We start from the raw sequence: 15194 nt of genomic DNA on the forward strand, positions 1-15194 counted from the left end.
AGGATTGCTTGTTATTTCACACTATCAAAAATACCCTGCTGTAAAGTAATGGTGCACTTCATTTAAAGAACCGAACAGCCATACACGTTAAAAAGATGCTTATTCAGCTGTTCTGGTGTTCTACAGTAGAAGTAAACTCTTTTGTGTATGTAAACTGAATATATAATAAAGATATTTTAACAGAGACCATGCAAACAGCATATTAGTAAATCCCAATTGCGGCTTAATTTTTTTAATGTGTAGTGAATTAAATTATGTAGGAAAACAGTGTTCTGCACTGGTCTTAAGATCAGCTTCAGTGGCAGCACAAAGTTCTAAGCCTGGACAGCATGTTGCTGGGAGCATCAGTCCAGCACACTCCCAATGGCTCAGGCCAATAACTCTGCAATAGGCAAAGCTTTTGCTCAATGCTGATTACGTGTTCTTTTATGGACCAGAGAAATGTTTATATTTTAGGTATGGGTCTATTGATTTTTCTATAATTTGTTATATAGAGGCAATACATATATAGTCATTTAGAGACATGCAAAGCTTTCTTTTGGGGACACCTTCTTCCAAAACATATATTTTTTTATATACTGTATTTTTTTGTGTGTATTATCAAGACAAAAAAGCACATTTTTGCCCAAGGTCTTAACTGGTAAATTCTTAAAATATGTGCTTTATTATGTAGCATGTCATAGAGAAAAAAAATCCCAGATTTCTGTAGATATTGTAGATATGTAGGTACTTAGTAGTGCCTACATGCAGCATACTTCCAAACCCTCCTGCCCAGATGGAATGTAGGTCATTCTAATAGGTAAACTTTCCGCAGTACTATGGGGCCACCTTTCACTGCCAACGTTTTCAGAAATGAAAATTTCTGTACTGTAGGCTTACTGCAGCAGTAAGGTTGCTGGCAATTCCTACTCTTCATTTTTTTAAGGTTAGCTAGAAGGTTTAGCAAGTGGCATATGTGCTTTAATGTAGAACATAGTATAATATATTGCATTAGATAGATTTGTAAAAAAAAAGAAAAAAAAAGTATATATGCAAAACCCTCATACATAAAACTGTATGTTTAAATGTTTTCTCACAAGATTCTTTATTTTTTAATAATTCCAAAGAGCCAACACTGGCTGCTTGTGTGTGTAAATTACTGTGATAGCAAAAACAACATCAATGGCAGCAAAATTATTTTCATAAATTATTTGCATGAGTGGTGATTGCTAATCACTATGACACTGCTAAACCTGTCATGGTAAAAAAAATAGATGCAACAAATTATTGTCATTTTAGTGACATAAAGGAGCCAATGCTTGCTGTCTTTGTCACCAGCTATTACTGATATGTTTTCCTATTTTAGTTATTATCTTTTACAAAATCAGTAACATACTATTATGCAGCACTTTATAGTGGCCTTTTTAGTTAAAATGTGCTTTTATATTGTTTATCTCTTGACAAATCAGACAAAACATTTGGAAAAAATACATTTAATTTTCTCTCTAGCTAGCTGCAACAACCTTCATGCTCCTACAGGAAACTTGCCTGCAACTTCACAATGGATGATGTATTGTAGTCAGTTGGTGTCTGATCAGCTTCCCTTGCCTATTGCAATCCTTATCAATGTAATTTAAAGGGATTGGTTGGCCAAATCTGCTTGCATGCCTATGACTTCTGCCTTAAAGCCTAAATTCTGGAAAGTTGAAAATTATCCCTTGCAGTGGGACTTTGACCATACTGCAAGGGTTAATTGCTCATTCTAGGGGATTTGTTAATTGTAGATTTACTTACCCAATCCTGCACTTTTGCTGGACTAGGTACTGCAGCATCTTCTCCCCTACATACCTTCCTTTGCATTGGATGCCCTGCAGATGGCAAAATGGCCTATGTTTTCTAAACCTACATCATTTCATTGTACATGGTGAGTTCTCCTGTCCAATTTACTGATCTTAAGGATGGTACACACGGGCCGAATATCGTCCGCTATTGGCTGGTTCAACAGAAACCGGCCAACATTTGGCCAGCGTGTACAGCAGCCTCTCCTACTTCTGTCGAACAGGCATACTGGAAAACCGGCAGCTGACAGGCATTTAATGGCTGAGAGCACTGACCTGGGTGTTCTGGCAGAGGGGCGGTCCCCCTGTCAGAACACAATAGCACAGCAGGGAGATCGCTCTACTTACATTGCATGGTTAGTACAATGAGCTCCTCGGTTTTTTTTCATTCAGTCTGCTGGGCTGAACAAAAAAGAACTTACCATGTGAACCAGACATTAGCTTACCTTCTAGTAAAACCATTTTCATAGCATGAAAGTCTGATGGCTGTTGGTATTGTACACATTTCTTTTTTTTTTTTTTTACAAAGAAACAAAGTGAAATAAATGTGTATATAGAAGCAACATCAACAAGGACCTTTTTATACAGGATCTTTTAAGTAGTTAGCCGAGCCTAGAACATACCCAAACTCTTGACTCTGCTCAAGACTTACTCCTTTCATCACACATGGAACAACCCGGGTGCTGGCTACCACAGCCCATCTCCACTCTTCATCAAAAAATATAAAAACTGTAAGCTGCACTCCAAAACTTAGCTCTTCTTTCTGTATTTAATAATTCCCAGAGAAGAATGCATACAATAAATCCTCCACCCAAAACCAACCTTCCTTGATGTGTTTTACCACTGCTGGCTTGCTCACAAGAATAGGTGAAGACTTTTCCAAAAATAAGGCCATATTAGGTCAGTGATGTCACCAGCATCCCTGTCCCTTTGTTATGTGCAGATGCCTTAGTTATCCTTACTTATGGTCACTGTGTCGTCCACCCTTTCCTTATGTTTTCATGTTAGTATTGGCTATAAAGTGTTTTGGGCTTCCTCACTGGCTAATAGAAGGGGAAAATAACAATAAGGGTTGTCTACACGGTGCCCATGAGAGGTCTGAATGTTTTTTTTTTTTTAGTACCCTGGATATGAAGAGACACATTCAAGGCAAAGTAACAGTGTCTGCTGATAGTACACCTACATCTAGCATTGTATACCTACTGATCCGTGCTCCTTCTTAGCCTCCCTACTCCATCAAATCCCTTGTGAAATAACTGTAACACGAGGGGCTTCTGGGTATGAAGGAGTAGGTGATTTCCCCCATGTGACAGTATCTGGGCCTGAGTGGCCCATGGGAGGTTAAGGAGCATAAACCAGTGATTGAGTTTAGGAGTATACCTTCCTGAGAACGCTATCAGTAGACACTATTTCTTTGGACAGACACCTATGCTGCAATGCCACCAGAGGTTGCCTATGGCTGGAACAGCTGCAGATTTGCTTTTGAAATCAACTCATGTCATGTTTAAAAATTGTTTTGTCTTTTTCATCCATTTCCTAGTACTATATACTGTTATACACCACCATTATACACTAGCATCATTCAGCACATGCCCACATGTTACTAGTTTGATATTAACATTATCTATGTGGCTTCATTAGGGTCATCACCGAGGACAAGGGGGCACTCTTTACATCTGGAGGAAAAGATATTTATAAATGTGGAACAGACTCCCTCAAGAGCTGGTTCTGTCTAGCTCTGTAGCTTTAAAAAAGGCCTGGATTCTTTTCTAAATGTACATAATATAACTGGATACTAACATTTATAGGTAAAGTTGATCCAGGGAATATCCGATTGCCTCTTGGGGGATCAGGAAGGAATTTTTTCCCCTGCTGGAGCAAATTGGATCATGCTTTGCTGGCTTTTTTGCCTTCCTCTGGATCAACTGTGGGTATGGTATTATATGATTTGTTTCCCCTTTTATTGGTTGAACTTGATGGACTTGTGTCTTTTTTCAACCAGAATATGTAATGTAATATAATTGAAGCCTCCTTATGTCTTGTTAATCTGCTGCCATTTGTACTGGCAAAACTTGTTATATTGTAAATGACCAAAACAAACAAGGGTCTAATTGACCAAACATCTTTTAGTCTTCAGTAAAACAAGCTGAATTTCAGAAATCACCAGCATTATCAGACCTATTTGCTGCTAACTTGTTAAATATTATGTCTGTTTCACACTTTATTCAAAGATTTTGTTTAAAATGAAAAATTAGCACAGATGGCACTGAGTTATTGCTTGAGTCTGGCAGGTTCTGCGTTTGGCTGTGTTTTAAAGTATACTTGGCCAGTGAAATCTGTCATTCAAGTATATTGTTTGGCACAGTAGAAAAAGCCTATCTGCTTTAAGACTTTATGTTGGAGAGAAGAATATTTGGAAAGCAGATGCAATTAATTATATACTGAATTATATGCAAAATAGTACATGTACTCAGAAATTAGAGTAGGACCACACTTTTAAAATGTGTCCCATTTATATATTCCAATCTGTAGGATTGTGCTGTTTATCATTAGGAATGATGACAGTCTGTCCATATTTAGAACAAACAAATTTTACATGCATCCTAAAATCTGCAGTATGAAAAGAGCAAATATGATACAGTCCTCAAAATGCATAACATTAAATGAGTTGTTGATAATCAGAAACAGTAAAGGCATCTTTAGAAAAAGGTCCATATTTGGTTTTAAACATTGATCCTTTTAATCTGCATGACTGTATGTGAATGCAGAAATGTATTGGCAGGTTAATCCATGGTTGTTTTAGTTATGCATAGGTGTGGACAAACTGAATCAACCACTGGTTTCTTATGTCTTTTTTTAGAAAATCCTAAGAATAAAATATTAGGAACCTAAACTTCCTCCACCCTACATTGCTGTGTGCAATCCCTTTGGAATCTGCAGAGATTACCATCTATGTACAGAAGCTGTTGACAACAGTTTGCAATAGTGATCTTTAAAGAAACAATGTAACTATTGTGTTACATTGTATTCCTGTCATCTGCTGTGCAACTTCAGTTGCAGCAAACTGACAAAGTAAAAAAAGTGGGAACATTTTTTCCTATTTAACCCCAGTTTTATTCTTTCTTAAAGTGTTACTAAACCCTGCATTCACTATATCTGATCTTCCACAGTACACAGAACATGGAAATTCAATTATTTTAGTAAATATAAACTGCTAAATAACTTTTTCATCAGCATTATATAGCAGTCTGGTGGCTTTCATCAGTGTCCGGCTGAGCACTGGTTAAAGCTTGCAGGTGGAGTTCTTATTCTCCTCTGACTGTACTATGAGGCTGCAGGACCCCTGACCCTCTGTCTGAATAGTGCTGATTGGTCCTGTGCTAATTACATGCACCCTCCCAAGAAAAAAAAATGTCTAGCAAAACACACCAGACTGAGCATGTGCAGAGTGCTTCCAATGCTTTGTACCATCCAGGAGATGGATTGGAGGCTGTGGAGGAAGGGGAGGATCAGAGAACACAGGATCAAACAGCCTTTTTACACAATGAGGATTAACCCCTTAAGTTCCACAGTGTGTATAACAAGCATGCTTTAGTGCATATGCAGACTGGTTTTACTGTTGTGGGTTTAGTAACACTTTAAATGTATTTATACCTTTTATATGCAAATGTTTTTAAAGCTGCCCCAACTTTAAAAAAAAAATCATATTTCGTTTGTAAATAATTTTACCATGCTTTGTTTTCAATACATAATTTATGTTTTAAGATAACATTGATTTACATTACATTACAGTGACTGAAGTTATTCTGAAATATCACTAGACACACTGGAAAATGCATATTTTTATATTTCTCTTTATCTCTATAAAAAACAGAGAACCTCTGCTTTAAAAATACATAGAAAGTATAACAGCTCTTGTAAGACAATACCACCTAAAAAAAACTCTTAAAACTCAATTCATTTATTCCATTATGGCATTAGAGGTTTGAAACAGTGGGGTTGATTTACTAACGGTAAATAGACTGTTTACCATCAGTGAATGTCGTGAAAATTAATTTTAATAAAGAATACCCAATCAAATGCAAGTAAAGTAAAAAATAAAAAAAAACATTATTTTTGCTGCACATGATTGGATGATGCAAATAAGCAGAGCTTCACCACATTCACTAATATAAGGGAAAAATTCCCTTGCAACAGCTTATTTGCCTATAATAAAGCAACCCCTTAAAAAAAAAAAAAAAAACACGTTATGGTGAGTGAAGTGAAGTGAATCAAGAAACCAGAAATTCCCCACTATAATCAGTGTGTAATACAGTAAAGCCTTCTTAAAACAGAAGTTATTCTTATGTCCCATTCCATCACTTATTCCAAATATAAGAGGATTATGAGTCCCAAGCCTTACTCCATAGAAGCCATGGTTTCCATACACTGCACTGATGATGGCCAAAAATACCTGAAACAGCTATATGTAGCGTGGAATAAACTACTCTGTAATAATATTAGACTATATTTGCACTATACACCAACTTTTCTGGATGTGCATTTGGATGTCTAAGGCAAAGGGAATAATTTGCATAGCACAGTCCACTGTCCTGAAATGAGAAATAATCTTCTTATTTTGGGGATTTGTGATGGAATGAGATGTAAATACTATGTGTCTGAAGATGGCTTTACTGTGCTAATACTGATATGCTATAGCAAGATGTGGAAGCACGTCATTTCTAGAAGCAGAAACACTTTGCAGTGGTGACCACAGAAGATGGAGTGAGGGGGAAGCACTGAAAAGGTGAGAATACAGTGGTTTGGGTGTGGGCTTTAAACAGACTTTCATTTTTCCCAAAATAGCCAAGGGGAACAGCTGATATTCTTATCAGGCTATTAAATAGACTGGAGAAGAAAACAGGAACAAAAGTGGAATTGTTGCTCATAGTCAACAGTTTTTTCTTGTTTAAAGCCCATTTAAACTTTCAGTTTTAATTGAAGTTAGCAAAACGCATTCCACGTGCATCAAAACAAAGGTGTTCAATGTCTTACTTTTGTTTTCCTTCTAAATCAGCTGCAACTTGAGGAGAAAAAGCCTTTCCTGCCAGCTGCTGCAGAGTGGGATCCTTGTTTTTTGTGGAGAAGTTGTCGTCTCTCTGTAAGGGTCCGACACGCTTCCCTACTAAGTGAGATCTATATCTCTGCAGTTGGAAAAGCTAATGTTTTCTGCTGATTGGACAGCTCCGGTTCTGACTCAAAAGGGAGTTGTGTCAGACCTCTGCAGATAGATGACTGCTTCCAGATGGAGAGCAAGAGTCCCACTCTACAGAAGAGGACAGGCTTTACTACTCTACTTTGGCTGATTTCTAAAGAACCCAGACTTTTAGACTTTGAACATATTTTGTTTCCATGCATTTGGAATGTATTTATCTTATTTAAAAGTTTAGCTGGATTTCATTTTTTTTTCTAGAGAAAAAAAATATTTCTTATGGGTACAACTCTACTTTCATGTCTGTTTCCCTTTTTTTCTGCTTTATTAAAACCCCCTGAGAGCACTGGAGCTTTAGGCAGGCTTCAGCTTTGGGTCAAACTTATTTAGACATTAGTTTTTCTGTAAAATGGTCCAAAAGCAATTAATATCTATCCAACATACACATTTTGTTGGGGGGGTTTATAAAGCTCTCTTTCAGTAATAAGCTTCAGTTCATATTCTGTATTTTTATATTGGCATTCTCCATATAGATATACAAGAACACATTCCTTTTAAACAAAAAAAGGTGATGACCCTTCATAAAATGTCTCATCAGAAAGCAATTAAACTAAATAAGTCACTAAATGGTTAGGAAAAGAACTGACATTGTTAATCCAGGTTCTATTGCTGGGTCATTTCAGCCATTTAGACATCATGCTTACTATATTTGTTTTACTAAAGAAAAGATGTTAAGGTCTTGTACAGAAACATTTATAACAGTAACAATATACAGGTATATACAAAACCGGTATAGAGACACGGGTCTTGCAGAGGAGATAGATCACAACAGTAACTTTTTGTCACCGTTTTGATGAAGGTCAGTCCATCTTTCGAGAAAAATAAACTAAGCTTCATCGAAATGTTGACAATAAAAACACTGCTGATTTAATCTATCTTGTCTGCAAGACCCGTGAGTGCCTCTATACCAGATTTGGATTTGTAAGGATTTCTTTGTGGGTGAGCAACTAGGCATTTACCTCAAACATAGAGTTTGGTGTGGTGGCTACCCTTGGGACTATATATATATATATATATATATATATATATTTATATTTATTTATTTATTTACAGTATTGTGTCCTGGAAGGCAGGTATATTTCTCCAGTGTTTGGCATGTGGTCCTTTTAATGGAACAGTTTCAAGACATTGTTGAGTACTCAGGGGTCTCATCCACACAGGATGAGGTGTTCCAAGGTAGTCTAGCTAGAGGGGAGATACTGACTTTCAGCACTCTCTGGATTAAGAAGTCCTTATTAGGGACCCGAAATTTCAGAAGTTTGAAGAGTTTTGGGAGGGAAGAACCTCCAAACCCTGATTACAAGGACTTTGAAGGAGTCAAGCCACAAGCACGGGAGTCTGGAAAAGCAGCAGGATGGAATCAGCACTTGTGTCAGTGAGGCAGAGTGGAGTGATTCACAAGCTGTGAGCAAATGTGTGAGTGTACAGCTTGTATAACAGTGTAAATTTGCTGTCCACTCAAAATAACTCAACACACAGCCATTAATGTCTAAACTGCTGGCAAAAAAAGTGAGTACACCCCTAAGTGAAAATGTCTAAATTGGGACCAAAGTCTCAATATTTTGTGTGGCCACCATTATTTTCCAGCACTGCCTTAACCCTCTTGGGCATGGAGTTCACCAGAGCTTCACAGGTTGCCACTGGAGTCCTCTTCCACTTCTCCATGACCACATCATGGAGCTGGTGGATGTTAGAGACCTTGCACTCCTCCACCTTCCATTTGAGGATACCCCACAGATGCTCATTAGGGTTTAGGTCTGGAGACATGCTTGGCTAGTCCATCACCTTTACCCTCAGCTTCTTTAGCAAGGCAGTGCTCATCTTGGAGGTCTGTTTGGGGTCATTATCATGTTGGAATACTGCCCTGTGGCCCAGTCTCCGAAGGGAGGGGATGATGCTCTGCTTCAGTTTGTCACAGTACATGTTGGCATTCATGGTTCCCTCGATGAACTGTAGCTCCCCAGTTCCGGAAGCACTCATACAGCCCCAGACCATGACACTCCCACCACCATCCTTGACTGTAGGCAAGACACACTTGTCTTTGTATTCATCACCTTGTTCCCACCACACACGCTTGATACCATCTGAACCAAATAAGTTTATCTTGGTCTCATCAGACCACAGGACATGGTTCCAGTAATCCATGTCCTTAGTCTGCTTGTCTTCAGCAAACTGTTTGCGGGCTTTCTTGTGCATCATCTTTAGAGGAGGCTGCCTTCTGGAACTACAGCCACGCAGACCAATTTGATGCAGTGTGCACCATATGGTCTGAGCACTGACAGGCTGACCCCCCTACCCCTTCAACCTCTGCAGCAATGCTGGCAGCACTCAAACATCTATTTTCCGAAGACAACCTCTGGATATGATGCTGAGCATGTGCACTCAATTTCTTTGGTCGACCATGGCGAGGCCTGTTCTGAGTGGAACCTGTCCTGTTAAACCACTGTATGGTCCTGGCCACTGTGCTGCAGTTCAGTTTCAGGGTCTTAGCAATCTTCTTATAGCCTAGGCCATCTTTATGTAGAACAACAATTCTTTTTTTTTCAGATCCTTAGAGAGTTCTTTGCCATGAGGTGCCATGTTGAAGTTCCAGTGACCAGTATGAGAGAGTCAGAGCGATAACACCAAATTTAACACACCACCTCCCCATTCACACCTGAGACCTTGTAACGCTAATGAGTCACATGACACCGGGGAGGGAAAATGGCTAATTGGGACATTTTGACTTAGGGGTGTACTCACTTTTGTTGCCAGTGGTTTAAACATTAATGGCTGTGTGTTGAGTTATTTTGAGGGGACAGCAAATTTACACCATTATACAAGCTGTACATTCACTACTTTACATTGTAGCAAAGTGTCATTTCTTCAGTGTTGTCACATGAAAAGATATAATAAAATATTTACAAAAATGTGAGGATTGTACTCACTTTTGTGAGATACTGTATATATATATATATATATTTTCATATGAGCTTGAACTGGAAGGAGTGCATCATGTTATTATAATGTGTGCATAGCAAGTGCCACAAAGACCCAGTTGTCTTTGAGGTATAATAGAGCAATTTGCTATTGTCAATTATATGGCAAAAACGAGCTTTAGCCTTAAAATGCTTTTAAGTGTTTAAAACTAGCATATGCTAAACGGGGGGGGGGGGGGGGGTATTTACAAACAACATCAAAAACTATATTTTATGAGTGCATGTGAACAGTGGGTTGGTGTTTCTGTGTCTTTAAGAATACTATTGCTCTGGTTAGCATCTGTAAATACTTGACTGCATATATGAATGCTAATTTCATATTCTGCCCCTTTATCTTCACTTATATTCTTTGCTCATTTCTATGGATATAGCACAAGTATTTTTGTAGTGCAGCCTATATTTAATAGTTGACAAGTGGTTGAAACACATATCACACACCAGTATTTGGCTATCATAGTAGTTCAAATGCATGTTAAGGCTAAAGCTCGTTGTTGCCTATAAAAGTTCAATTTTTTTAGGTAATTGCCTGCTAGGAGCTCAATCATATATTCACCAGATCATGGTATGCTTTGGCTAATAAATATTGAAAGACTATAGCTATCTCTACAGGCAGAAATAACATCCAGTCTCAGCAGTAAAGGAAATAATATTTAGAATAGTGTTGGAAAAAGAAGAAGCAGAGGACGAGTAAAAAAAAATAAAAAATAAAAAAAGATAAATAATTTAAAATAAATACTGTATGTGCCTTGACTGCACCCATATCTGCAATATTTTTTGGTAACCTGGAATAGAATTTATTAAATAGATTTAGCAGTGCTGCTGAGTAACGCTGATCCATCTTAGACATAGTGGGGCTGATTTACTAAAGCTATCGTGAATGCACAGAAACCGCACCATGGTGCAAGTGTACAAATTCATGCTACCCCTATTTTAACAGAATTTAGAACAGTTGTACAAACTCGCCAGAAGCATACAATGCAATAATGTAAAAAATAAGAACTTGGTTCACTTGGTGTGCATGAAGTGCACCTATGCCATGGCGCAGCATGGTTTAAAATTGATTTAGCATGCATGCACAGCAGTTTTTCAGCACACGATTCATACCTATGTAAAACATAAGTTGAATACACATGGAGAAGTCTAACTGAAATGAAAATACAGAGTTCATAGAAGGGAGGATACCTGCAGGCACAGTACATGGTGATTGTTTTTGCACCTGATTTTGGCTTGACAATGCAACATATGATGGATTTTTTAGTATTATGGGAAACCGCATCCTCTTTGGGTAGCTCCTTGTGTACTTTTCATCAGTAATGGTTCAGCAAGTACATTATACAGACATTCAGAGTGAGGTGCCCTCTAATAGCTCTGTATTAAAAGTAGAATTCTGAAAATATGATGCAATAAGCATTGGAAATATACATATGTCTGTATGTTCATGCTTTACTGTCCTATTACATTTCCAGCCTAATAATAGTATTTGTCTACCATACAACTCAGCTATGAAACATCATTCACAGGACAGAACACTGACCATTTGCTTTGGTTTGTTTTCCTGCAGGGAGGACGAGACAGCCGGTCATCTTCTCCTATGGCCAGGCGTTGAAGCTGCCAAGACGTCTACCAAAAAATGATATAGCCTGCCTTGTAACCTGAAGTGCCATTATCAATAACACTACTACTATTCGTAACACTGATATACATATAAACAATCTGTCACTTAGAGCCAATGAGCTGTGACCGCAGATAATTTGTGTCACCAGTACCAGATAAATAAAAATGATAAATAGGAAGATGGAAAACACGGTGATGGACCCTGCTGTCTACATTCTAATACAATATTAATCATAAAGCAAAATCAATTCTACCTGTGAACCAAAATGTTATAACATCACAGTGACCACTATGAGGGTTAATGCGTTGCCTGGCCAGACAACATAAACAACCAACAGAAAGATAATTAATATGCAATAGTTATCACTTTCAGGAATTTATCGGTTTGCTTCTTGCTGCTTTGGGTTGATATATGATATATATAGGTGCATTTTATGATTTTATTTTTTAGTAACATCCATTCTCTCTCACATGCATGTTTTTCTTTCATACTAGGTAGAGACAGCAGTTGGAGAGGGTTGCAGGGTGTAAGGGCAATTTTCTGCATGTGAAAATGGGAAATGGTGAGCTCGTAAAGATACAAGATGCCGGAAACTTGGACTAGAAGCTCTGTCCTTGCCATATTATGGGAGGAGAGAAACAGTGAGAGAGACTGGGTATTTTAGGACGTTCCAAGCTATCCTGAGTACTGGATATACACACAGAGCTTACTGCTTACACTTGACACAACTCAGGCAGAAATCTATAGTCTACGCTAGAAACATTATACAAGCAGGGCAAATAAAAAGCAAGTGATTCAGTAACCTTCTGAAACTGCTACACTGGTATAGTGTTGCCTTGCAGGAATAGACTAACTATCGTAGTTTAAATTGAGACATTTAACCAACTACTAGAAATGACAACATCTCTATAGCGAGGGCACTGATAAACAGTGGTGCACCAAACAGCTCTTCTGAATTGCACTGTTTTATTAATGAAGTAAAAATGTACATTATATTGACCTTTATTTAATGGGGTTTCTTTATTTTTACAGCTCTTTTTTAAAGAAAAACAAAACCTTGCATATTTTAGAAAATATCAAGGTACCAGTAGTTGCCATTAAAATAAAGCTTGTTAATACGTACCTTAGTTAAAGTCACAACCATTTAATATGTGATGGAATTATATACTAATGGAGTGCAATGAATCATGGGAGCTTAAACACACAATAATGTGTACAAATTGTGAAAAAGATAGGCATTGCAGCCCACAGCTCTCATTGCCATCATAGTCCCATTTGTTTCTCCTTGTAGGTTTACCCAGCAAAAGTAGTGAACATTATTCATTTTATGGTGTTTTTAAAGATATTGAAATAAAGTAATCATATTAGAATTATTTGTGTTTGTGTGGTCTTTATTTTTATGTATAGTGTTAGAATGGAAGGAATGTATTTAGTCTAGCAAAACCTACCCAACCTTTTTCTTTTCAGCTGCCTCAGCTGCTGCTGAGGATAGGAGCACTCATACCTATGGAGGCAAAGATGAAGGTCTGTTGAAACCAACTTCATGAACATATATAATACCTCTTGCACTTGCTTTTTAGCTGCTGTGCTCCCCTCCTGGCATTTTCAGGCACCCAAGAGGCACAGGTCCAGCCCTGCTGACTGCAGTCTGCCAAAGTCTATGGCAGGCTGTGGCTGGATGGGGCTGAAATGCTGTTACTTGCATTGAGGCCTGGTTCACACCTATGCATTTTTAGTGTTTGCACTACAGAACATGTTCTATTGGGAAACCATGTTAAATGGACTATAGCGCAAAGCTGCAAAATGCAAAAAGCACAAAAAATGCATTGGTGTGAATCAGGCCTTAGGGCCCTATGTGTTTGGGGACAAATACCCAGAGTGCAAAAGATCTGCATTCATCCTTGAATGCATAGAGCCCTAAGGCCTTGTTCACACCTCTGCAGGTTGCAGTTTGCATATTCCAGGTGCATTTTGCAATTTTAAACACACATTTTTGATCCATTGTAGTCTATGGAACCAAAAACCAGTAAAAAATCCATAAAATGCATAGATGGGAACGTGACCCATAGGAAACCATGTTAAATGGACTGTAGTGCGTTTCTGCAAAACTGAAAATGCACTAAAAAATGCATAGGTGTGAACCAGGCCTTAATGTGAGTACCACATAGTAGAGCTTTTAGCCTTATCCAGCCATAGACTTTGACATGCTGCAGGCAGCGGGGCTGGGCACTGCACCTATGGCTCCCAGGAGCACTATAAAATGATGGAAGGAATGCACTGCAGCCTAAAAGAGCAGGGGTAACAGTCCTGGTCCTAGGAGGGCATGTTATGTGACTTCTAGATCTTTTTCCTACCTCTGTGTCATTAGGAAACTTTATTTTTCTCTCATTTTTATATCAATGGCAAAGCCTAAGTTTAGCCTAAATATCATCACAAGGGACATAAATTACATTTAGTATGATGTGTCCCTTGTGCTCATCCTTCTTGGTTTCATCTTTCTTACCCCACCTCCAGCTGCTGTAATCTTCTGGTATGGTGAGGGTTAATAGAACTGAAGAGGCTGGCAAGAACTCTCGCCTTGAGAGCCTGACCATGCCTGCCCTTTCTGCGCTGCTGTGCCATTCATTGAAGCCGTACTACAGCTTCTATGAATGACACAGGATCTCTAAACGGGGGATTGGCAGGTAGTTCTGACCCCTCCATTCATAGATCCTGTGACATTTATAGAAGCTGTAGTAAGGCTTCTATGAATGGCACCGCAGGGTAGAAAGGGCAGAGCATAGTCTTAGTCATCTCTTGATGAGAGCTCCTGGCAGCCCCTCAGTTATTTTAACCCCCACCGCACTGGAAGGTTGCGGCAGCTGGAAGGGTGGGGGGGGGCTTAGGGGTAGGAAAGACAAACATTTCTAAACCAAGCACTGGGAAAACACAATGGCTCTGCAGGAGGGATTCCCCCATTAACACTGATGGGGGAATTAAGTGATTTTCTGCAATGAGAAAGTGATGGAAAATTTTACAGTTGTCACCAGAACAGAAGGTGACGGAAAATCTTCTGATAGGGACACCTGTTCCAGTGACAACATTTTGTCTAATCAAAGATTTCTTCTCATTTAGGAGAGATTTCCACTCCTTTCCTGTTGTGTCTGTAGGAAAGGAAGTGAAGAGAAATCTGCCCAATGAGAAACAGATAGCGAAACAATACCCTACAAAAAAACGTTGGTTGTAAATATAATTTAGGGCTGTGTTAACATCTGTCAACCTAGAGATACCTGTGGCTGCCAAAAGAATTTTAGTTTAATGGGGACAAATAATTGCTAAATGTATTCGAATTGGTTGATACCGATTATCACACTGGGAACACGGCTCCTTACCTGATTAAAAAAGACTGGTATAACACATCCTGGCAAAGGATTTGCAATTCTGTTAAGCAACTGTGATTCACATGCCTCTGCCATCCTGCACAGCCAAGCAGAAGACATGATATTCCCTGGTTCCATTTTCACAGTTTCTGTGTTACCTGTCTGTTTACTTGG

The 15194-nt window shown here is 38.6% G+C and overlaps 1 protein-coding gene across 4 annotated transcripts in view; it reads left to right on the forward strand.

The window, feature by feature from the left end:
• The window catches only part of MBP (myelin basic protein), a 286643-nt gene extending 273609 nt beyond the window's left edge, over positions 1-13034 (forward strand). For all 4 annotated transcript variants that reach the window (XM_073631223.1, XM_073631224.1, XM_073631225.1 and 1 more), the window contains one exon: positions 11608-13034. In XM_073631223.1, the coding sequence (XP_073487324.1) occupies positions 11608-11652 (45 nt within the window). In that variant the 3' untranslated portion in view covers positions 11653-13034. The remainder of the gene's footprint in view (positions 1-11607) is intronic.
• Positions 13035-15194: the final 2160 nt, after the last annotated feature.

This window comes from Aquarana catesbeiana, linkage group LG05 (genome assembly GCF_042186555.1).
Source record: "Aquarana catesbeiana isolate 2022-GZ linkage group LG05, ASM4218655v1, whole genome shotgun sequence".
Taxonomy (NCBI): domain Eukaryota; kingdom Metazoa; phylum Chordata; class Amphibia; order Anura; family Ranidae; genus Aquarana; species Aquarana catesbeiana.